This window comes from Phascolarctos cinereus, unplaced genomic scaffold, assembly GCF_003287225.1.
Source record: "Phascolarctos cinereus isolate Bilbo 61053 unplaced genomic scaffold, phaCin_HiC Scaffold_5;HRSCAF=322, whole genome shotgun sequence".
Taxonomy (NCBI): Eukaryota; Metazoa; Chordata; class Mammalia; order Diprotodontia; family Phascolarctidae; genus Phascolarctos; species Phascolarctos cinereus.
Genome location: NW_027555958.1, coordinates 90,512,132 through 90,538,485, shown reverse-complemented (window position 1 = coordinate 90,538,485; position 26,354 = coordinate 90,512,132). Strand labels below are relative to the sequence as shown.

Genomic DNA, 26,354 nt, shown 5'->3' with positions numbered 1-26,354 from the left:
AAAATAAATATAAGTAGTTAGGGAAGGATAGCACTAATGGTTGGATAGGATCTGTATATAGAAAGTAATATCTGAGCAGCATCTTGACAGAAGAGGGGGCTGGGCATCGTGGTACACATTTGGAATCCATACTATTGGAGAGGCTAAGTAAGGGTGATGGATATCTTGAGCTTGGAATTTCTAAATTGCAGTATGATAAGCTCATCAAGGGTCTACAGTGAGTCCAGCCCCAATATGGTGAGACCTTGGGAATAGAGGAGGGCAGGAAGGAAGCGGGGAGACCAGGTTATCTAATGTTCAGCCCAGGTCAGAAGCAAAGCAGGTTGGAGGAGCTCCTAATTTATTGACCAATGGTGAGATTGGGGCTTTGAATAGCTCTTGAGCAGAAGGAAAGAAGGAAGGAAGGAAGGAAAGAAAGAAGGTGGGAAGAGAAAAAAGAAAGAAAGGAAGAAGAAAGAAAAAAAGAAAAAAACTAAGAAAAGAATGAGATGGAGGAAAGAAGGCAATATATTCTAAGCATTGGGAACAGTCAATGTGAAGGCATGGAATAAGAAACAGTATCATTTGTTGGGGACGAGAAAGATGGCTAGCATGGCTGAATTAAAAACTATGAAAAGGGGAGGCTGAAAGGTTGGGATCAGGTTGTCAAAGACTTTAAAAATCAAAAGAAAAGTTTATATATTATCCTATAGGCAATAAGGAACCACTATAGTTCAGCGAGTAGGGGAATAACATGATTAGATTTGTGCTTAAGGAAAAACACTTCAGCAGCTGAAAAGAGGATGCCTGAGAGTGAGGAGAGACTTGAAGCGGAGTAACCAATTAGGAAATTATTGCAACAGTTTCCATGAAGTAAAGAGCTAAACTAAAATAATGTCTGTGTGAGTGCAATATAGAGAGAGAAGGGTTCAGATGCAAGACATGTTATGGAGGCAGAAACAGTTAGATTTGGCAATGGAATAGAAACAGCATGAGTCAGAGGGAAGAGCTGAAGATAATGCTGATGTTGTCAACCCGAAAGATCTGAAGAACTGCAGCATCTCCAACAGAAATTGGGTACTGTGATAGACTGTAGAGCTTTAGGAACAAGCTAATGAGTTTTGTCTTTCATATACTGAAAGAATTTGGGATACCCTAGGACATCTAGTATGAATTGGCCAATAGGCAGCTGGTGATGTGGAACTGAAGGTCTGCATAAGGATAATGGTTAAACCCCATGTAAGATCATCAGGTCACCAGAAGAAAATCACAGGGTTCAAGACAGAGCTTTGTGGTAGACTCCCAGTTAGGAGTCATGATATGTACGCAAGATGAGCCAGCAAAGGAGACTAAGATGACATGATCAGGAAGAGAAGCAGGACTACCCCATCATAAGATCTGCAATAGAGGAGAGGAAATTATCCTGAAAAATAAGAAAGAAGTTATGATTAAGATGAGTTTAGGCACCATTCTCCGAATAAGAGAATCAGAATTAGGATTCTAAGTACTTAAAATCTGAGGTAATCAATTCAGGAATGAAATGAAGTCCTAAAGAATTAAATGTTGGAGACCCAATAGGAATAAATTCCAATAAGTGAGAAAAAGGGAAGTTGTCTAAAATAGAATGATAGGAGGTCTTCAGGTAACTGATCAAACAACTTATATTTTAACAAGACATTTGTAGAAGATGAAAGCAAGGCTGGAAGGGATAAATGCAAAAGTTTGGCATAGTACTTTGAGAACGCTGTCAGGAGTGCTAAAGCCCAGAATGAGCTAAGACCGGCTGAAAAAGTTAAAGACAACACCACCTTCAACAATCAAAAAAAACCATAGCTTTATTGGTGAAAAGATCAAGGGAGAGATAGGATTATTGCCCTGGGTGATAAATGGGGGAGAGCAGAGTTACTCAATTCTTGTTTCAGTCCTGCTTTCTCTACCAAATAGCATGAATGTTAGCCTGCAAAAATATAGGCAACTAGGAAAATAAATACCAGCTCTAATTTCACAATCACTGCCTTTGTGACCTTGGGCAAGTTCCTTAACTTTCCTGGGCTTTCCTTTACTTATCTGTAAAATGAGGGAGTTTGAATAGATGGCTTCTGGGGCCCTTCTCATTCTGAATCATTAATTCTATAGCACTATCCAAGATGATAATAACAGCTAACATTTCTATAGTATGGAAGTGTTTGCAAAGCAATCTTTATATATACTTAACACCAGTCAAGTGAGATTAGTGCTATGACGATCCCCATTTTACAATGGAGGAAATTGAGGTTTTTGTAAAGTAAGTGAATTGCCCAAAGTCAAGCAGTGGGTTAGAATCAAAGGGAGATATCTATTGAGTAATGGGTAAGCAAACTGTAATATGTGCATCTAATAGAATATTATGATATTTTACGGAACAATGAAATTGATAAATACACACAGAAGAGAATGTAAAAAACTTACAGGAATTGATGCAAAATGAAGTAAGCAGAGACAGGCAAACAATATACATGGTGACATCTATAATACAAATGGAAAAAAACCACAACCACAAAATAAATGAAAATAAACACTAAAAATTATAGAGAACAATCTTGGTCCTCAAAGTAGAAATGAGAAATGAGAAGACACCTCCCTCTACCCATAGATTCCCAAAGTGGGTGTTACTACCCCTTGGGGGACATTAGAATGATGGAGGGGGGCAGTAGTAGCCTCAGGTGCAATTGGGGGACACTGAATAAAAATAATGGGGCAGTGGAAGCATAAGGAAAGAAGAAAAGAAAATTTTGAAAAACTGTTTGTACATATTTCATCTGTTGTGTAACAGAGTTATAGTTGTAGTGAATACGTTATTTTCCAAATAAACACACAAAATGCAAGTAATAACTGATCAGTGGTCAAGTCCACTGACAGGTCTTAACAAGCAAGTGTTGGCAGGCTAGTGTATTGCACATTGTCGGGAAGTCTAGCATACATCTGTAGGAATACGTATGTGTTATAACTTGTTTACAATACGATACTATATGGTTGCATGATGCAATTATTGTGTCATCAAAATTTCAAAGCAGGAAAAAACCCACAGATTTACAATAAATTATTGAATTTAACATGTGTCATTTAAAAAAAGTATATTTTTGAAATGATGCAAATTTAAAAAAAAGCATTAAAGGGTTAAAGAAATTAATTTCCAGGGAGTACTGAGTAATTTTTTTGAAAGGAGGGCTGTAGGCCAAATAAGTTTGGGAACCTCTGCTACTGCTTTGCATAGGCAGAGGCCCCATAAGTATGGAATGTTGCATATGGTGTGAGATTTTTTTCAATGTGTTGATATGTTTTCCTGAATTTTTCTCTTCTCCCTCTCCTCCCCCCTTCTAATTCTTTGTTATAAGGGATGATTCTCTGGGAGGACAGGGAATAGGGAGAAATCTAGGTGATATAAAAACATCAATAAAAATCTATCAACCCTCCCACCCTTTCAAAAAGAATAAAACTTGAACCCAGATCCCTCTGATGCCAACACCAACACTCTTTAAATTACACAGTTCTGCCTCAAAAGTATTGCTTCAAACCTTGAAATAAGTGATTGATGTCACTGCTAACATTCTCTGGGGTCATTTGAAGGGCAAAGACTGTTTCTTGTCTCTTTACTTGGCATCCCTAGTACTTAGTCCAGTGCCTAAAAGATAGTAGGCATCTAATAAGTGTTTATTGATTGACCTTTAAACAATTCTAAAGATTGAGAGGTAATGAAGGACTGGAGAAGGACAAATATCTAATTTTTTTAAAAAGGAAATCCAATGGAATCTGTAAACTATAGCCCAGAGAGCTTAATCCTTGATAAAATAATTGGAATACATTGCTAATGGTATATTAGCTAACATCTAGAAAAGGAAGTAGGAATCACAAAGAACCAGCTTGGCTTCATCAAGAGGGGAGTGAAGAAGGATAAGGAGTCCAGAGGGTACATGAACTGAAAGGCTGAAAAGAACCAAGCGCTCTGAGAGAAAACACCAGAGGCCAACGTTCGCACAAAAAGAGGAATAAAGGCTTCCAGAGAAAAGAAGGCATCGCTGGGAACAGGTGTCAGTTGGGCGATGACTGCTGATCCATATGTTAGCTGGTTTTGCTGTTGTTACTGAGTTGTTTTAGTCGTGTCCAACTCTCTGTGACTCCATTTGGGGTTTTCTTGGCAAAGACACTAGAGTGGTTTGTCATTTCCTTCTCTAGCTCATTTTACAGATGAAGAATTGAGGCAAACAGGGTCACACAACTAGTTAATGTCTGAGGCCAGATTTGAATTCAGGTCCTCCTGACTCCAGGGCTGGTGCCCTGTCCGCTGTGCCACCTAGCTGCCCTTGTTGGTTTTATGAGTCACAAAACTGCAGCTCTGGAGAGTTCTCTAAAGGCAGTGTAGGGGAGCTAGAGGATTATAGACAAGGTGAAGTCTGCTCCAAGCCAGAGAAGCAGGAGCTTACCCCAGGGGGAAGGAAGTAGGTCACAGATGGGAACCTAGAATTGGTACCTGACACAAGAGTCATCCAGCAATAATCAAACTAGATTGCTTAATAACTAAGTGAGATTCAAGAATTGGAGGATAGGTTAAGAAATGACACTCCTCTGGAGGTGAGATACATAACTATCGTCCCATCATAAGGAATAAAAGACTATTATTAGTTTGTTCATTAATATACTGAAGAAATTTATCTTTAATTTCTTTTCTTTTCTTGTATTATTTTTCAATCAGCAAAAATTTGCCTCTCTTCCTCCCCACTCCTCACCATGATAATGAAGGGAAAAACAAAACCCTTGTTACAAATATGCAAAGTCCAGCAAAAAAAAATTCTACATTGGCCACATTAAAAAAAAATATATACATGTATATATATATATATATACACACACACACACACACACACACACACACATATATATATATATATGTGTGTGTATGTATGTATGTATGCATGTGTGTTACACTTCTGAGTCCTTCAGCTCTTTATCTGGAATTAGGTAGTTTGTTTTATCATCGGTCTCTGGAATTATAAGTATTTATTTGTATATGCTTATTGTTTTAACCTTAAAGGAATGGAACTTACAGGAGTGGGCCTTAATATCGCTTACAGGACAGGTAGAAATAAACCAAATTCAGATGATCCCAGGGTTATTCTGTATGGGTGCATAAAATCAAGAGACTGCTCCAAGACCAAACTTGAGTCTTACAAATCCTGAGCTTGGGTTTTGAAGTTTATACCCTGAAGACGTTTGAAGAGCCAAATAACATGACAGGCTCTATTTATTAGAAAACAAACAAACAAACAAACAAACAAACAAACAAACCCATGTCTCTGTGTCATGAAAGGCGGCTTGGAAAGGCAGGAGGCTATAATGACAGTCCAGGTGGTTGGCACTCAGGGCTTGAAATAGGGTGGTGACAATGGGAACAGAGAGGAACAGATGCTCGGGAGAGAAATGATGTGTATAGGATCTACAGGACTTAGTAATGGATTGGTTGTGAAAGGTGAGAGTGATGGAAGAATCAAAGGTAATCTTCTGATGCTGAGACACTCAATGAGTGGTTGTGGCACAGACAGAAATAATGAAGCCAGTGGGCTTAGGGAGAAAGATAATGAGCTCAAGGTGATTTGCTATAAACAATGAGCAACATTAAAATCCCCACATTTTTGCAAGAAAAACAAGGTGCCTCAAATGATATGTTTCTTAGGAAGGGAGGAAGGAGTGGGATTCACATAATCATTATTACGTTTATCACTCTGTGTATCCAATCCAAAGAGTATCGATTTTGATTAATATCCCTGGAATTCAATAGTAATGGAATGACAAGTGGCCTGATTTTATTCAAACCCAAACAGAGGACATGGCTGATTTTAATTTTGTTTCTCTTTATTGTTACTTGTCTGGTTATATTAGAATAAATATAGGTATCGCTTATGAGATATATCATACATATATATGATAAATATGTATATATACATATATGATGAAAGAGATGATTTATCAGACAAAGGATGGCAACATAACTAAACTATTAAGCTGTAGTTCAAAAAGCTACTTCTTGGTTCTATAAGAAATATATCAAATATCACAGTATCCTAGATAGCTACATATTTAAAATCACTTTTTAATATCTTTGTTATTGGAAAGAATTAGTATCACACATAATACAAAATGAGAAATCATCAGAAAATAATTTGTTTGGTTTTTTGATGTGCTTTTGTACTTGCATTTTAATATTCTAAATGTATATTCAGAAAACATACAAATACTTCAAGCAAAAAGAAAAGTAAGACACACTGTAATGTCTGGTCTAAGGAGGGGTTCAGACACTGTCTGGCTTTCCTATACTATCTCTTCATTAGCTCATTTGCCTTCTACTTTATCCTGGAGATGGATAATATCAACTAGAAGACAAAGAATCAGCCTAAGTTGAATGACTTGTTGATACGTTTTTTGAGTTGAGGGGAAGAGGGTTATTTGGTAGTTTGGTTGGAAAGATCTCTTTGGGCACCGTAAGATCAAGCAAAGCTTGTTTATTCTGTAGACTAACAATGTTATCAACCATTGTATCTTAGTGATTTTAACAATACTTCAAAAAAATATTTGCCACAACAAATATGTGTGTGTGGGTGTGTGTGAGTCTGTATAAAACCTATCCATAGCCAATCAAGCTTTGACATAGAGCTATGTAAAAACATTTTAAAATTCCATATATGTTTAGCCTTATGTATTGATATCACTGGTACAATTCCTTCCATTAGGACTACCCAACTAAACGTATGGTCTTAGGGGCTCAGAGACATAAGTGGCTTGTTGTTAAGTTATTTCAGTCTTATTTGACTCTTCATGACCCCATTTGGGGTTTTCTTGGCAAAGGCACTGGAGTGGTTTGCCATTTTCTCCTCCAGCTCGTTTTACAGAGGAGGAAACTGAGGCAAAGAGGGTTAAGTGATTTGCCCAGGGTCACACAGCTAGTAAGCATCTGAGGCCAAGTTCGAAACTGGGAAGATGAGTCTTCCTGACTCCAGGCCCAGAACTCTGTCTACTGTGCTACCTAGCTGCTCTTTAAGTGGCTAATCACAGCTAAGAAGTATCAGAGGCAGCATTTTGACCCTATGCCTTCTTGACTCCAAGTCCAACACTTTCTCCACTACTCTGTGTGATCTCTTACAAAAATTTTTATTTTTTCCAGTCAGCAAAACTCCATCCCTCTTCCCCCTCAACATCTCCACATTCTACTCCCATTGAGAAATAAGAAAAAACAAAATTCCTGTTACAAATATGCATAATCAAGAAAAAAAAATCCCACATTGGCCATGTCCAAAAATGTTCACATCCATTCAAATTACGATGTGCTTTGTTGAATGCAGTGTGGTTTTTACTTTATTTTATCTTGTTTTGGATGGCAGTATGCTTATACTGGTACAGAAAACTATGAGTGAGGAGATGCCTTCTACCAATGCATATCAACACTTGCTCTACAACTTCGCATCTTAGATAATTACCCACAGCACTGAGAAATTAAATGACTTGTCCAAGGTCACATAGCCAATTTATGTCAGAAGTGGTACTGAAATTCAAGTCTTCCTGAGTTTAAACCAGATAGATTGCCTCTATCTAACATGCTATGTTGAGCTACATCTGAAGTTTTAAATAACATATTGCATAAATAAACCATCCTCCATAGGGGCAGCTAAGTGGCGCCATAGTGCACAAGTTGCAGGCCTGGAGTCAGGAAGATGAGTCCAAATTTGGTCTCAGACACTTATTAGCTGTGTGACCCTCGGCAAGTCATTTAATGTTTGCCTCAGTTTCCTTTTCTGTAAAATGAGCTGGAGAAGGAAATGGCAAACCACTCCAGTGTCTTTGCCAAGAAAACCCCAAATGGGGTCACAAAGAATCAGAAATGATTGAAAAGACTGTACAACAGCAACCGCCATAGGAATCACATATGTTTAAACTTATGCAGAGTGTTATCATGTCATAAGATACATGCTACAGAATATACAAGATATACAGACAAAATATAAGAACACTATGCAAGAACCCTAGACTGAAAACACAGACACTCCCACTGCTCCCCACAACACCCACATATTCTCATTCACCAAAACCAAACCCGACAAGACTTCCACTATGATTCCCTCAGGCATAGTTCATATTCATATGTATTTGTTTGCTTGTCTGCCATTATGTAGTGCCTATTTACCACTAGAGTCCTGACTTGAAAAGCTGTGGCAGATAGCAGATGTAGCAATTAATAACCTGTCAAGGCTGATGGATAGGATTAAAAAAATGTTCTCACATATCTCCTGTGTGTTTTTCTTCCCCATTTAGGGGCCCTGGGGGTCATCAGACACATGCTGTTTCCCTGGAGAACTATGGAGCTGTCTCATTAGTGTCTGCCTTTTGTGACACTATCACGCAGCCTTTGAGATGTTAACTCACCTGTTCTTCTCCAAGAATTCTGAAGTGATGAAGCTCTTTAATCAAGGAGTCTGGACAGCCAGCTGTTGAAAAGAAGAATTAATCTTAAAAATCATGGGCAATATTTTAGAGGTAATATAAGTATATGTATTTTCATAACTGTAAGAGGATCAGAAAATCATAAATATACATCTGGGAGGGATATCTATTTCAATCCTCTCATTTTAGAGATGAGAAATCTGATGTCTAGAGAGGTCAAGTCACTTGCCCAAGGTCACATTGGTAGTTAATGGAAAAGGCATGATTTGAAATAGGTCCTCTGATTTCAAATTCAGTGTTTCCTCTCACTTTACCACACTGATGGTCAGTCTTCTTGTTCTCTGAGCATACACATGGGCCTGCCTATGCACATATAGATATAAATGAACATTTCTATAAAAGATGCCTTAGTTTTGGGATAGATTTTCAGGGCTCTCTGTGATTCTGTCCATGTTCATCTCCTGGTCTAGCACAATTTCTGGTTTCTAGGTTGACCCATCCAAAGATGTGTAGCTCAACATTGATCACACAGGCAGAGTCTGAGATTGCTATTGGGGAATGGGGAGAGTTTGGTGGTCTGACAATGTCATTATTTTCACCACGCAGCTCAATCACTCTCAGGGCCAGGGCCCTGCATATAATGCACATCAACAATTTTCAGTACTCTCTTTTGTTCTGCCAAGAGGGTGTGTGTGTGTGTGTGTGTGTGTGTGTGTGTGTATACATGAAATCCCAGTCTGCCCTGGGAAGGTGGGAAAAAGTTCCCTAGCATTCTGAAGTGACAACTTCCTCTTCCGATCACATCAGCCATTAGGTAAATTAACTCCATTCTTCAGTGACAGTGAGCACTCGTTCTCTACTCTCTACCCCCTTATCCCAACCAACTAGCTCCCACTAGCTCCCACTCCAAGACAAGAACTTCACTGTCCAAATACTCTCCATTCAGGTCAGGCAGTGTAATACCAGATATTTAATATGGGAATCTGACAACCTGAGGAAAGGGATAATTTCCTTTGGTAATAACAATCAGAAAGGATTAAACTAATTAATATCCAATTAAAACATTCACTTTTCCATGGCACTGCAGATATTTTAAATCATCACTGTCAGAATTCATTTTTGAAAATAAATTAAAACAATGTCAGAATATACTTCAAAATGCTTTACCAACCAAACACTTAATGGCTACATTTAACAAATTTTGGCCCCTTACCATAGGATGTCATGTCTAAGAGACAGCTCAAAAAATGCTATTCCCCTCTCCCATGTGCTATAGGCCTTTAAGCAAAGGAATCAGGGTATTGTAATCACAACAGCACCTAACAATAGTATCTTTCTTTTAGGAAAAATGGTTATAAAACACTCCCTCCATAAGCCTGGGATATATTCTCCCATAGATACATATAATGCCAAAGGGAAGATTTTATAGAGAATTCAACAGTGGCAAGGCACATGTATAGGTGACCAGTGGCCCAATTAACTTAGGCCTATAGCACTCTATTTCCTTGAAGTTCTTTCTCTCCTTGTATGAAACTCCCAATACAGACTAGCATCTCTGGTGGGCGGATTGCTCAGAACCAAGGACAGCTCTTCAATCCCACTCAACTCTCAACTCAAAATTAGTTCTTCCTCAAATCCATAGCTGGCTCTCTTCTCTGCAACCAATCGTCCTATTTCTTGAAACCACTTCCTCCTGGGAGTCACTCCCTTTATGTGTCTGAATGGAGAGCAGATGCACCTGCTCTCTTAACTGTGTTTTAAACTGACTCCCCAAATTGTTCAACTTATAGGGTGTGTCCCTTCTTGAGTATGTACATTCAGCTCAGCTCAAAGTTTCCTACTTTGGAAAGCCCACTGTTCTGATTGATGGGTGCCTTATGTGGCATACTATATCTATGTAGGCTCCAGCCATTCTTTACTCTCATTTTAGTAGCCACTTTGTGTTTACCCTACCTGTGACTCTAGTACAGGAACCATAATCATTCTACCAGAATTCTACTGAAAAGAATGTGTCACTTTACTTCCTAAGGGGTCCACTCACTAACCCAGAGGTTCCCAAACTTATTTGGCCTATTGCCCTCTTTTCAAAAAAAAGATTACTCTGTGCTCCCCTGGAAATCTACTTTTTTTTTTAACCCTTTAACAGTTTTTTTTTTGAAATCTGCATTTCAAAAAAAATAAAATATATTTTTTTAAAAACCACATCTTAAATTTAATAATTTATTGTAAATTTGTTTTTTTATGCATTGAAATTTTGATGATGCAATATTGTGTCATGTAACCACATAGTATCATATTATAAATAAGTCATTACATGCACGTTTTCCTGCCGATGCACGCTGGATTTCTTGATAATGCCCGACATGCTTGCTTGCCAACACTTGCTTGTTAAGACCTGTCAGCAGACTTGACTACTGATCAATTATAATTGCATTTTGTGTGTTTATTTGGAAAATAATGTAAACACTACATTTAACTCTGTTACACAACAGATGAAACATATATGAATGGTTTTTCAAAATTTTCTTCTCTTCTTTACTTATGCTTCTACCACTCCCTTATTTTTATTCAATGCCCACCAGTTGCACCTAGAGCACTGGCCCTGGATTCAGGAGGACCTGAGGCTACTTCTGCCTTCCCAGCCCCAGAGTGTTCTAGCACCCCCGGAGGATGGTACTGCCCACTTTGAGAACCTATGCACCATTCCTACAGTTTTACAAACATAAGTATCTCTCCCTGCCTACTGATCTACTATATGTGTTATTTCCACTATTAAATGTAAGTGTCTTCAGGGTTGGCCTCATTTTTTATTTGTATCCCTAGCACTTAGCATAATGATTGGCACCTAGTGAAGGCTTAATAAAATGCTTTTTTCCCATTCATTCAAACCACCTACCATTGTAATAGAAACTTATTTCTAGATTAGAATAGGAAAAAGGATAAGGACTCAACCTATGAATTTATTAATGCAGGGAATTCCTGGGTGAGGATACTTCCTCTGCCAGTATCAATCAGCATGTTCTCTGAATCTTACAGTATTAGAGAGTTGCCAAAAGTACAGAGAGGCTAAGGGAATTGTCCAGGGTGAAAATGTCAATATGTATTAGAGCTTGGGCTTTAACACAAGTTTTCCTAGCTTCAAGACTGCTTTCTATTGATAATGACATATTGCCTCTCTCTTCCTAGATCACCTAGGATTTAATGAATCTATGAAGATTTACTAAGTACTGATTAATTAATTACTAATTACTTCTAAGTACCAATCTTATAGAGTAAGGTCATAGCCTATATTATAATTCAGTTAACTGTGCTGCTTCTGAGTTTTAGATAATATAAAGAACCTAAAACAATACACAAGATATTGGATCAGAAGTCGTAGAACTAGAAAGGAAATTGGACATTATCTAGTTAATGCCCTATTTTTACAGGTGAAGAAATGGAGACTCAGAATCAAGAACTGAGTTGCCAACAGTCACACAGGAGTAAAGTATAAGAGGCAGCACTTGAGCCCAGTTCTTTTGAATCCAGTTCCAGTGCCCATTGTAACAAGAAGGCTCATTTGCAGAAGCACATTCACTTGCACATTAAGGAGTCCACTTCTGAAGATGTACTCAGTTTCCCTGAACTGTAAAATGGGGATAATACAGCATTTACTTCTCAGGGTTGTTGTGCAGTAGATAGAGTACCAGCCTGGAGTCCAAATCTGGCCTCAGACACTTACTAGCTGGGTGACCCTGGGCAAGTCACTGCCCTTAGTTTCCTCAATTGTAAAATGAGCTGGAGAAGGAAATAGCAAACCACTCCATTATCTTTGCCAAGAAAACCCCAAATGAGGTCATGAAGAGTTGGACATGACTGCAATGACTCAACAATAACAAACTTAGCACCGTGCCCTGGCACATAGTAGAGATTGATAAATGATAATGCCACTCTCACTTCCCAATACCACTCCTCCCTTTCCCATTCCAAGTAAGTTTAGTGAACTCTTGTCAATACACTTATGCTTCTTTTAATGAGTAAGGAAGCAAACGTCTGTACTTCTCGATGAGGAAAGGAATCTAAATGGTGAATCCAATACAAGGCCTTGGAGTGTTCAGCCATGTGACATTAGATTAATGACTGCCATTAATAAGAGTTTGCTGACTTTTAATGTGATGGTTTGGCTTTTGCTTGGCAATAGATATTTGGCAATATAAGATTTAAATAGCAATACGCATTGAGGTACCAACCTCCCCCTAAAGCCTCCTCTAACTTAGTTCTCACTGCCCATTAGGGAGACTAGGGAAGCAGGATTTGTTTCAAAGCCCAGAAATGCTCTCGATGCAAGAAACTGCTTCAGAGTCTTTGAGACTGCTCTGCAAACCTTCTCTTGACCTGCCTTGTTTCCTGTCTTTCTGATTTCTAGCTCTGGTCTTCAACCCAGATTTATGTTTCTTTTTCTGCATTCCACTGCTGTTGCCAGGCTCTATAGGCGACTCTGCTGTGCAGCATGGCCAGGCTATGGTGAATCAGCTTCAGCTGGGTTAGTATCAGTAGGTGTACCCCTCCCCATGTGGAGCCCCTCCTCAGACTTGCCACCAGTCAGTTGGGCCCAAGTTTATGCATAACTCTGTTATTCTAGGCCTGTACACACTGCTCATGACAGCACAGTTATTAACAAAAATGGAATTTGGGGTGGAACTGTGGTGGAAGGGAATCCTGTCTTGTGATTTTATTAGCCTAAAGAATTACTTGGTTGGAAACTTCCTTTACCAAAGGCAACTCATCTATAACTTACAATCTCAGAAAGTTGCCTGAAGTCCTAAGAGACTAAGTGACTTTTCCAGGGTCTTACATTGCATCAATATATTTATTCTGTACATATATATTTATATACTTAGAATATATATAGGCAGTTAGGTGGCATGGTGAACAGAGCACTGGATTTGGAGTCAGGAAGCTGAGTTCAAATATGACTTCAGATATTAGCTGAGTGATCTGGTCAAGCCACTTAACTGTTGACTGCCTCAGTTTCCTCATTTGTAAAATGGGGACAATAATAGCACTCACCTCCCAGGGTTGTTATAAGGATAAAATAAGGTAATATTTATAAAGTTGTTTGTAAGACTTATAGTACTATATAAATGCTATTACTATTGTTACATTATTATCATTAATTATTAATCACCATATTACTATTATAACTTCCACCTGCTAATTTTCCTGGCTTCTTTATTTCTCAAACACTACCCCCCCTCTTTTTACAGGATGTCTTTCCCAATTCCTCTTAATTCTAGGACTTTCTTTCTGTTAATCACTTCCTATTTAGCATGTATATAACTTGATATGTACATATTTGTTTGTAAGTTATTTCAGCCATTAGATTGTAAATTCCTTGAGGGCAGGCATTGTCTTTTGCCTAACACACAGTAGGTGCTTAATAAATATTTACTGATTGATTATAATTGTTGTTGTTGTTGTTTTAATACATGTTGTCTTCCCTTATAGGATGATGCATTGTAAGCTCCTGGAAGGCAGGGATTATTACTTTTTTGTCCTTGATTCCCAATGTGATTGGCACATTGGTTGGCACATAGTGGGCACTTAAGAAGTATCTGCTTGCTGGATGGTTACAGCTGGTTTGCACTCAAGTCTTCTTGACTTCAAAGCTAGCCCTCTATTCAATATGCCACTCTGGCTCTTTAAGGACACTAGTAATCACTAAGTATGCATATATACTAGTCATTAGATCGTGAAATTAACAAAGCATAAAAATCATAACAAACTAATGAAAATACAGATTTCTATATCTAGAATGACACACTATTGCTACCAGAGGGTGATGAAAACTATATGAGAATATATACAATGAAGGAGATAACCCAATATAAAGTTGAAGGTATTGTAACAAGAAACAATCATCCATCAGCAGGTAGCTGTTTGTGAAGTTAACCCTAGAAAAAGAACACTAAAACAAATCTTTGCATGCTTGCCAGATAAAAACTGGAGAAGATTTAATGATTTAAATGCTGCATTATGGCCATTTGATTTTGTTCTTGTATTTGGAGGCAGGGTGGTTGATGTCTGAAAACTGTAAGGAGGCAGCTTAGCTCTAACAAAGGCACTGGCTTTTATTGCATTCTGAGACTGATTATAACAGTGTATCAAAGCTGGAAGAGGGGGCAGCTAGGTGGTGCAGTGGACAGAGTACCGGTCCTGGATTCAGAAGGACTTGAGTTCATATTTGGCCTCAGACACTTAACACTTACTGGCTGTGTGACCCTGGGCAAGTCACTTAACTCCATTGCCTAACCAATTAAATAATAAAAATTAAAAAAAAATTGGAAGAGTTTAGTCCTCCGTGTAGGTACACTCCTATTATTCATCCTTATACTGTGGCCATAGAGCTCTCTGTGTTGGTAAAAAAGTGTTAGATAGCCAGCTGGGACATCCATGTGACCAAAAAGTACAAGGAGTTTAGTTACCTCAGTGAAAGTCAATAAACATTTATTTGTTGTTGCACCATATGTGACTCTTTATGACCCATTTGGGGTTTTCCTGGCAAAGATACTGGAATAGTTTGCCATTTCCTTCTCCAGCTCATTTTACAGATAGAAAACTGAGGCAAACAGGGTTAAGTGACTTGCCCAGGGTCACACAGCTTATAAATATCTGAGGACAGATTTAAATTCATGAAGATGAGTCTTCCTGGTTCCAAGTCCGCATATTTATTTAGCACCTACTATTTGCCTAATTGTCAGGCAGAGACTGTGAGGTGGTACAGTGGATAGAGCTCAAGGCCTGGAGTCAGGAAGACCTGAGTTCAAATCCCACTTCAGACATTTTTTAGTTGTATGATTCTAGGCAGTCACTTAACCTCTGTTTGTCTTAATTCACTGGAGAATGAAATGGTAAACCACTCTGGTATCTTTGCCAAGAAAACGCCATGGACAGAATTGGCATGATATGGTCCACAGGATAACAAAATGTAGACATGACTGAATGACTGAACAACAATTTTCCAGGAACTGTGCTAAGAACAGGGGAGACAGATAAGAAAAAGAAATAAAGTCCTTGCTCTCAAGGAGTTTACTATCTAATGGAAGCATCTGATTTGGGAGGAAGTGTTTGATAATACTAAGTACCAGGCACTATAATAAGCACTTTACAAATATTATCTCACTTAATTCTGACAACATCTCAGGAAGAGAAATGCTACTGCTATCCTCATTTTACATCTGAGGTGACTGAGGTTAAGTGGTTTGCTTAGGGTCACACTGCTAGGTAAGTATCTAAGGCTAGATTTCAACTCAGGTCATCCATATTCCAGGTCCAGTGTTCTATCCACAGTGCCACCTAGAGGCTGGTGGCTTCTATCATTGCTGGTTGTCTACATTTTGTGAAGTCTCAGGTACTGAGATAGAGAAGACAGACAGAGAGATAGGCAGACAGATGAAAGAAAGAAAGAAAGAAAGAAAGAAAGAAAGAAAGAAAGAAAGAAAGAAAGAAAGAAAGAAAGAAAGAAAGAAAGAAAGAAAGAAAGAAAGAAAGAAAGAAAGAAAGAAAGAAGAAAGAAAGAAGGAAGAAGAAGGAAGGAAGGAAGGAAGGAAGGAAGGAAGAAGGAAGGAAGGAAGGAAGGAAGGAAGGAAGAAAGGAAGGAAGGAAGGAAGAAAGAAAGAAGAAGAAAGAAAGAAAGAAAGAAAGAAAGAAAGAGAGAGAGAGAGAGAGAAAGACAGAAAGATAAATAGATAAAACATAGATTGATAGAAGATGGATCAAACAATTATGCATTTATTCTCTGCCAGGAACTGTGCTAAGCTCTGGTAATACAAATACAAGCAGGAAAAAAAGAATGAGTCTTTACCCTTATAGAGTATATGTTCTACTGGGGGATGACAACAACTTTAAAAGAATGAATAACTAAAGATGGTGACTCAATTGTTTCCTTACCGCTCTCCAAGTTTCATATAATTACAGAAGTATGCCTTTAACTTGTTATGTCACATAATATTTTACAATTTGAAGTGACCCAGCAATTTAAAACATGATATTGCAGAAGACCGTTCCCCTGTCATCTCCATCAAGTAAAAACTGTAGTCAACAGAGTCCTCTGAGTTCCACAGGAAAACAGCATTTAAATACCCATGGTTTCCAGGATAGCTAGCTAGATATTTATATAGGTCACATAACACTCAGCAAGCTACAAAATGAACTCTTAGATTGCATATGTCTTGGGAGTATTTTGTATCCCCACCACCTGGGACAGTACCTGGCACACAGTAGGTGACTAATGAATACTTGTTGATTGTTTGAGTGTAGAAATGTAGAAAGGGTCAAACATCAAATGTTTGAGTGATTTTAGAAGGAGAAGTGAATGCTTGAACTCTGGAGATTCAACCTTTGTGCTGATTGCAGTTTAGTAAGAATAAGAAAAAAAAAAGAAACAGAAAACTCTAGTGCTTCAGAATTCAAATGAAAGGATCTCGTTAGAACAAAGCTAAAATGAGTGTCACATAGCTCAAAGAAAACAAACATCTTTAATAGAAGACTAGGTAATTATCTGAAACACCTGGTGAGTGCCATGGAGGAAGATTAAAAAAATATATGAGAAAGGAGAACAGAGTATAGTGAAAAGGGAGCAGTTGTAAATTGTCAAGAGATTCAAGAACAAAAGCTTGGAGGGAAGTATCTGCTTAATTTCAGGCGGATGAAAATCAAAGTGAGGAAACAAAAAATGCTTTGTAAAGATGTACTTAGCAAATAACAAATGAAGAGACAATAGTGTTGTATTCAGGATGTGGAAAACAGGAGGAGAAAAGAAGAGGAAAGGGGGAGAGGAGGAGAAGTAGGTGAAGGGAGAAGAGGAAAAGGTGAAAGATGAGAAGGTGAAGGAGGAAGAAAAAGAGAAGGGTGAAGAGGAGGAGGAAGAGAAGAGGAGGAGGTGGTGGTAGAGGTGGAGGGAGAAGAGGAAAAGAGGAAAGAAGAAGAGAAGGTGGTGGAAGAGAAGGAGAAGGGGAAGAGAGGAGAAGCAGGAGGAGGAGGGGAAGGTAGAGTGAGGAGGGAAGGGGAAGGGGTAAAAGAGGAGTGGGGGAAACATTTTAGAATTGAAAATGTTAAGATCTACAGGAATCAAGCAAAGAAAGAAAAGGGAAGGATACAAAGCTAATTTAAGAACATGTAAACATGGGGAAAGTATGGGGTGAGTGGAAAATACACTGGATTTGGAGTCTGGAGACGTGATTCCATCATTTACTTCCTAAGTGACTGGGCATGTCACAACATCCGTAGGCTTCAGCTTTCTATAAAATGAAGAGTTGGAACAAGATGATTTCAAGATGATCCCTTCCCATTATAAATCTATGATCCTTTGAGAGTACTAAATAATAAAAAGACTTTACTATACTTTTTTTTTAATATACTGAGAAACTTGGTTGACACATTGAATAATACCACTTGCAGCTAGATGCTATAATGGGTAGAATTCAAATACTGTCTTAGACACTTACTAGCTATGTGGCCCTGGCCTAATTACTTTACTTGTCTCAGGCTCAGGTTTCCCCATCTGTAAAATGGGGATAATAACATATACTTGCACTACATACCTCACAGAATTGTTTTGAGAAAAACATTTCATAAACCATAAAGCACCATATAAATTTGACTTACCATTGTGATTGACATAATTGCCAATAGCATCTCCCCCACAAGGTCATTGTGAATATCAAATGAAATAATTAATATATGTAAAGTACTTAGTAAAACTCAAAGTATAATATAAATGTTAGTTATTATTATTATGACATAGCTTTATTAGCAGAGGCAAAAACAATCAAACTAGCAAATAAAACTACATTTCCTCTTCCATCGATGATGGAAGAGTGTTCTAAAGAGATGCCATTAAAATAACGCCCTAAACATTCTCTCAGGAATATTATGATGTAACCTAGAAGCAATAACAATTAGGCCAATCACAATGGCAAGTCACATCTATACGGTGCTTTATGGTTTATAAAATATATTCTGTGAGGTATGTAGTGAAAGTATGAATTGTTATCCCCATTTTACAGGTGGGAACAATGAAGCTAAGGTATTAAATAACTTGTCCAGGTCTTCACAGTTAGTAAGCAGGTACTTCAGGCTTCAAGTAGAGGGCATCTTTCTATTGTCACATTGTCCTCCATGCCTTGCTTGGTCTCTAGCCCTGACATAATACTATTTGGTGAAAAAAAGAAGGAAGAAACAAGCATTTATTAAGAACTTACTGTTTGTCAGGTACTGTGCTAAACAAACGGAGCTAAATAAACAAACGGATCTTTGAAATTATAAATGACTGATTCTCTTCCTTGCTACCACCTACAGTTCACATGAATTTTTCCACTCATCTACTCTTGTCCTGGCATAGGGGAAGTGGTTAGTGCATAACTATTGGCTGTTGAAAAGGTATTACTTAGAAGGTCAAAGGGAAGATACGAAATCTCTGTAATTTGAGGTAACTTGGTTTTTATTTTTTATAAAAAGCAGTTAGATGCGTTGAGGTTATTTAGAAATGCCATAAATGAAATGGCTTGGTATGGAAACTAGCAATCCACAATGCTACCTGGACCACAGAGACATGTTTTTCATTGATAGGGCCAGAGTACATTAGAGCTAGAAAGAAACTGAATCCAAACATTTTATTTTACAGATGAGGAAACTGAGAGAGACAATGACTTTTTCAGAGTGCCTATTGTTAGCAGGGAACAGACAAAAAAGTATTAATTCCCAATAGGGGCAACTGTCAAACATAGAAATGAAATAAAATAACTGGGAATTTCATAGACCCACTGGATGAGGCATATCCTCTGTGACTTTCAACTTCTCACCACTATTACTGCTGTCTCATTTAGTAAAGTCCTTTATAGAGAATGCCTTTGTTTAAAAGATAAGTAGCTGGAGAAGTAATTGCCACAAGAGCTACAGTATTAAGAAATAAAGGTCAAATGCTGAGTCACTGTAGCTGGCATACGAAGAAAGTCATTAATTTGTTGACCTCATCTGATGATTTACCAAGTGAGAAAACCGTGACTTCTTCCGATGGAGAGGGCACCACTCTGGAGGAATTTGTGATTAATGTGGTGGTGACGAACACAACTGTCTTCTCTAGCCCATCAGGATTAGCAGGTCAAAACAGGCCATTTGCCATGCAGAGAGGGAATGCAAAGCTCTGAACCACATGGAAATTGTTCAAGTTAATGTAATAGTCCTTTTAAAATGACATGCTAGTAGGCATCTCATTTAACTAGCTGAAAAAAATCTAATTTTAAATTTATTTTTAAAATTGTGTCAGATAATATTAAGTGCCTACCACATACCCATTTCTTCTACTGTGTTTGTATATGTTGTTTCTTCTATCATATATATAATATATGTACACACACACATATACACCAGTACTACCAACACACAAATAGATACACACATACACATACCCATCCATCTAGAATATTTAAGGCTATGACAAAGGAGAGTTATTTCTCCTTAAGAACTATACAGTAATAGCTGTATTAATGAAAAGAATGACGTGATGATATAGTTCAGTTGCATCCTCCCTAGCTGACTAAGAAATTTCTCTCTCTCTCTCTCTCTCTTTTTCTCTCTCTCTCTCTCCATCCATCCATATATGTATATGTATACATATATACATATATATCTCCATCTATCAGAGTTATGCACTTACAATGTGAAAGGTATGTGTGTATACAGTAAGTGATGTAGGTGTTTATATCTGTCTATATCCCTTAAGGTTATCACAAATAAGGTGTTTTTCTATCATACAGATATATTACATGTACATGTGTATGACAATATATAATAGTCTACATCCACAGTCAATCACTTCTACAAAGAAGAAGGTGTGCTCTCATATCTCTTTTTTGGACTGGTTAGCTTTTAAAAAACGACCTTTATTCCCATATAATCACTATATAACAAAGTGACTTAGTCAAATGCATTTTTAATAATAATTCTCATTTATATAGAACTTAAAGGTTTAAAAGCACTTTACATATATTATCTCATTTAATCCATACTATTATGGCCTGTTAGGTACTATCGTTGTCCCCATTTTCCAAATAAGGAAACTAAGGTTCTTAGAGTTAAGTGACTCTTCTGTTGTTGTTGTTATTTGGCTTTTTCTGTCGTGTTTGACTCTTCATGACTCCTTTTGTGGTTTTCTTGGTGAAGACACTAGAGTGGTTTGGCATTTCCTTTTCCAGCTCACTTTACAGCTGAAGAACTGAGGCAAACAGGGTTAAGTGACTTGCCCATGGTTACACAGTTAATAAGTAAGTTTCTGAGGCTGAATTTGAACTCAGGTCTTCCTGATTCCAGGCCTGGCACTCTATCTGCTGTGCCATCTAGATGTCCAAGTGACTCTTCTAGTCACACAATCAGAATATACCTGAGACAAGACTAAACCCAGTCTTTCCAGACTCAAGGTTTAGTGCTCTATTTTCTGTCACAAACAATATAGACTTGATAAAAAAAATGTTGGTTTTAGGTTGTCTGAATAACCAACTTAAGACTATATGTTTACTAACTAGACATAATTAAAAATTCAAAATGGCATTTTCTTGGAAGCGTATGATTATGTTTTGAAAACGTCTTCTCTTTGAACCACTTAGAAGATGCTAAGTTTCTGGTGGAGCTCGAGACTCATTATCTCAAAGGCAGGTCTAAGACTATAATGTGAAATGGGCCACTAAGACAGAATAACAATAAATCAATCAATCAAACAAAAAAACCCCTCCAAATCTGAGTATCTATCTACTCATTCCATATTCAAAAAGAAAAAAAATCCTATTAAGTTTATGACAGAAGAAACTATTAACATCAGTTTAATATACCTTTGATTTAATCTTCTGAGTTAGTTCTGACAAATAGTAGGAATATTTCTTGAGAATAATCAACAAATAGATAATTATGGTGAATAATCTATAGTTTAAAAAACAAATGTACCTCAAAGATATTAAAGAAGAGCCCTGAAGATCAAAACTTCTACTTAACCATTCCCAAGTGACTCAATCTGTGACGAGATGATTATCCTTTGGATTCCTGGTAGTCATCTGAGATATCTGATGCCTTACCTCCAACCAGGTCCCAAACTGCTTATTCAAAAACTGAGCCACCAGGATTTTGGGGGGTGGAGTGGGAAGGGAAAGTGTGTGAAATTCCAAGTGTATGCAAAAATACCTACTTTCCAAGATCAAATTAAGTTATTTTTAGAACATCATTTCTGAAACTAACAAGCAAAATGCCACCTGGTCTTCTCTTTTGCCTCTTTGCATAGATAACAAACACTTAATTATATAGCATAGTGGGGAGAGTAAGGTGTAAGAAGACTAGCAAGATAGGAGGATACCAGGTTATGAAGGGCTTTCAATGCCAAACAGAAGATTTTATATGTGATCCTAAAGGTAAAAGGGATCCACTGGAGTTTTTTGAATTGGGGGTGATGTGGTCAGAACTGTTCTTTAGGAAAATCACTTTGGTGGCTGAGTGGAAATTGGACTAGAGTGGGGAGAGACTTAAGGCAGACAGACCCATTGGCAGGCTATTGAACAATCCAAGGGTGAGTGATGATGTCCTGCACCTGGGTGGTGGTAGCATCCACCGAGGGAAGGAGGCATATTCAAGAGATGTTGCAAAGGTGAAATAGACAACAGATTACATATGGAGAGTAAGAGATAGTGAGGAGTCGAAGATGATGCCTATGTTGTGAGGCTGGGAGACTGGGAGGATGTGGGTACACTTGACTGTAATAGAGAAGTTTGGAATGGGGAAAGAGTTTGGGGTAAAAGATAATGAGTTCAGTTTTAAGCTTAATATGTTGTCTGCTAGACATCCAATTTGCGATGTCTAATAAGGAGTTAGAGATACAAGATTGGAAGTCAGCAAAGTAGTTAGGGCTCGATAAGAGGATTTGAAAATCATCGGCATAGAGATGATAAGTGAATCCACTGAAGCTAATGAAATCACCAAGAGAAATAGTTCAGAAGAAGAAGAAGAGAGGATGGCTCAGGACAGAACACTGTGGGATACCCACACTAAGCAGGCATGACCCAGATGAAGATCTAGCAAAGAAGACTGAGAAGGAATACATAATATAATTATATATGAGGAGTAATATAGGTAGAAAGAGAACTAGGAGACAGTAGTGTCTCAAAACCATAGAGAAAACAGTGCATCAAGAAGAGGAGGGTGATTGACAGCGTCAAAGGCTGCAGAGAAGATGAAGAAAATTTGGCAATTCAGAGATAAGTGGTAACTTTGGAGAGAGCAGTTTCATTCTGATGAAGTCAGAGAAGGAGGAAGTCAGAATGCAGAAAAGAGTGAGAGAAGAAGTGAAGCCAGCTATTGTATATGAGGGAGAGTCTAAAGAGAGGTGAAACAGGGTTTGAGAGAAATGAGGCAAGAGAAGCAAGTTACAAACACTGGAATGGCTAATGGAATCTCTGGAACTCTAGCAACTCTAGAGCTGAGGTTTTAAATTGCTCTTGAGTTGAAGAAACCATTTATTTGTGTGCATTGTATTGTCTGCCCTCATCTATATAGCTTCTCTAATTTGTCTTGTTGTTTAATTTTTTTTTTCTAGCTATGTATATGGATCTTTGTCTAACAAGTGCTTGCTTGGTGGAAGGGAGCTAAGATGGTCAAGAATAATCTATTACCCTACAAGGTAGTAGCATAGTGTGTGATAGAGGAAGCTGCCAGAGAGACTTAATTTTTATTAAGATGTTAATCTGATACTGGAAATGATAGGCTATGCAAATATATAATCAAACTCAAAGGAATCTGTCTATTCTATATGCACATCGTATTTACTTATTTACATTTATGTTGCCCCTTCCCAACCATTAAAATGTAAGCTCCTTGAGGACAAGGACCATTTTTATTTACATGCTCAAATAAAAAGTAATATGTAGTTAGCATAGTGACTGGTACATAGTAAGCACTTAATAAATGCCTGTTGATTGATTTAAACATTAAATATTTTTATTAGACATACACGAATAACTGAAAATAATAGGACCTGATTTTCTTGTCTGGCTTGGAGAATCAACTTCATTCCTCACAATGCATAATTTCATTTTATCTGAAAAAGATCCAGTATCCAAGATGGATGTTTTCTTGAACATTTTGCAGTGTATGTCACTGACAACACAGAAAAAAAAACCCATTCTGGCTTTATGAGCTCAGACTAGTTTCACTTAGTGACCCATAAGTAAAACTCTATTTTGCCATAGCAACCAATCCTAAGAATCCCAGAAAATTGGCTGTTTAATATTTTAACATGTTTAATTTTTAAGTGCAAAATATTATAGCTAGAGTATTTCACAGCTATACATGGAAGAAACATTAAAAAACCCTCTTTTTTTCATTTTTACATTGTCAAAATAAAACCAATTTTCAACACAGTTGCTGTTCATTTTTGTATGAAACACGTTTATTTGGCTGATTCAGGTTTTTAGACCATGATAACCATTCATTACTGAACAACTGACTGGCTTATTGAACTGTCAAGTTGATTCATTTGAGAGAGTCACAATAACCTGTTGACTATGCACCCTACTTACTTTGCTTAGAGAGCTGTTTAACTAGGAATTTTTGTTGTTGGAGCAAAGTTCTCAGTGATAACATAGAAGGCAGTCCCTCAGTGGACAACAGCTGGAAGAAGGGGAAATGGGAAGGGCAGAAAGGAAAGAAGACACTCCGCCACCGGGCCAGCAGTCTCAGCATGGAATGTCCAAGAAAGGAAGGTAGCTAGAGAAGAGAGTTTGTCCCACAGTATTGTCTGGTCACCCCGAGAATGGAGTGGGAGAAACCATATGAGGATGGAGAAACTGCAAAGGTATAGGAGATGGGTGTGACCCCGAGAGTACAGTAGCACCAGGAAATTATCTCAAAGAGACAAAGGAAATGGGAAAGTAGCTCTTGCAACCTTTTGGGAAAATAGTGATGGGCAGAAAGTGGTAGGTTCACCACAGAACTCATAGTGAAAGATGATATATTTGAGAAATGGGAGGGACCTTCACGTTTCACTGGGGAATGCAGGGGAGGAAGAAGAGGAATTGGTAATGGAGCGGGAGATGTCGGGAAGTTTTTCAATGCAACCTTTCCCTACAAGATCTGGGAATAGAAGGCAGCCCCAGAACTTCTCCCTTTACTAATTCCAACTGTACTTAACAGGTTTCTTATAATAATTCAATTCAATAAACATTTACTAAGTGCCTTCTATGTGTTAGACACTGTGCTAAACACTGAGGATACAAAGATGGAAACAAAACAGCTTACAATCTAACAGAGGAAAGATACACAGAAGGAAACTTTAAAAGTGGGGGATGGGAGGTACTTAACATGTGGGCATGAAGATAGTGGAGTCAAATCCAAGGTGCATCTGGTAGGAAATGGTTGGGCTACTGACCCTTTGAGCACTCTTTAAATGGAGGTTTGGGGAGTTTTTTTTCCTGCCCTTTAGTTCTCCAGAGGGGCATAGGCTACTGAGGGTATATACTTAAGCCACTGCATTACACAGATGTAGATGTATTAAGGTTTCATCTTCCCAACTAGATCATGTCTAGAGCACAGGACCATGCCTATTACTTCGCTATATGTTCAGTGCCTTGTTCATAGCCAGTATATTTATTCTGTCTCTGTCTCATTGTTTCTCTCTGTCTTTCTTTCTCTGTCTCTCTTTCTCTTTCTCTGGCTCTCTGGCTCTGTTTTTCTGTGTCTCTCTCTATTTCTCTCTCTCTCTCATAGATTACAACCTCCAGGCTGACAAAAATGATTAATTAATCTGCTCTGTTAATCATCCAGCTCATATTTCACCATTTTATTCATGTGGATAAGGCTGATAATATTGAAGTCATTGTTATATGTCAATGGAAAAAATGTTCACTTTTCTTATCTATGAAATAGGGCTACTTTTGCCACCGACTTTCACTAGGGATACCATAAACTATAAAGTATTATGGCAATTGTTAGTAATAATAAAAATAATCAATAATAATTATAGGACAGAATTAATAAAGTCTTTTATAATTTTTGATAACTATTATTTTTCTCTTTCTCTTTTTTTTTTTTGTGGCTAGGCAATGGGGTTAAGCGACTTGCCCAGGGTCACACAGCTAGTAAGTGTTATGTGTCTGAGGCCCCATTTGAACTCAGGTCTTCCTGAATCCAGGGCTGGTGCTCTATTCACCGTGCCACCTAGCTGCCCCAATAACTATTATTTTTTCAAATACTCCAATAAGTTTGTGACCTCATCAGTTTAGGAGGATAACAGATTACAATCCTGTCTATACCTGCCCATTCTCCATGCCTGTACTTCACGGCCTCTGAAGTTCACTGCAGGTACTCTCCTTTCTATAGGGCAACTAGGTGATAGAATGGCTAGAGTGCCAGGCCCGGAGTCAGAAAGACTAATCTTCCTGAGTCCAAATCCAGCTTTAGACACTTCCTAGCTGTATGACCCTAAGCAAGCCACTTAACCCTGTATGCCTCAGTTTCCTCATCTCTAAAATGAGCTGGAGAAGGAAATGGCAACTACTCTAGTATCTTTGCCAAGAAAACCCCAATGGAGTCACAAAGAGTCAAAAACTAATGAAACGACTGAACAATAACAACCACAAAACCCTACTTTGTCCTGGAAGCCTTCCTTGATTTGTCCCCACATCATAATGGTACCAGTGGAGCACTTATCATTCATTCATTCATTCATTCATTCATTCATTTATACCATACGGCCATCTCATTTTCTCTTTTTATCACACAGTCCTCTGGTTATTATGTTACAGATTTCTTTCATCCACCATGTATCTTTCCACTGTCCTCTGTTAGAGCTCACTTTTTGGTTCTAGGGAGGCAATGGTGTTTCAGGTCTCATTGCC

General features: G+C 38.0%; 1 protein-coding gene across 1 annotated transcript in view; it reads right to left on the bottom strand.

Moving 5' to 3' along the window:
* PRKN (parkin RBR E3 ubiquitin protein ligase) overlaps positions 1–26,354 on the bottom strand; it is a 1,801,990-nt gene that overhangs the window by 318,990 nt on the left and 1,456,646 nt on the right. Inside the window, exon 8 of the mRNA XM_020986759.2 lies at positions 8,428–8,489. Within this exon, the coding sequence (XP_020842418.1) occupies positions 8,428–8,489 (62 nt within the window). The remainder of the gene's footprint in view (positions 1–8,427; positions 8,490–26,354) is intronic.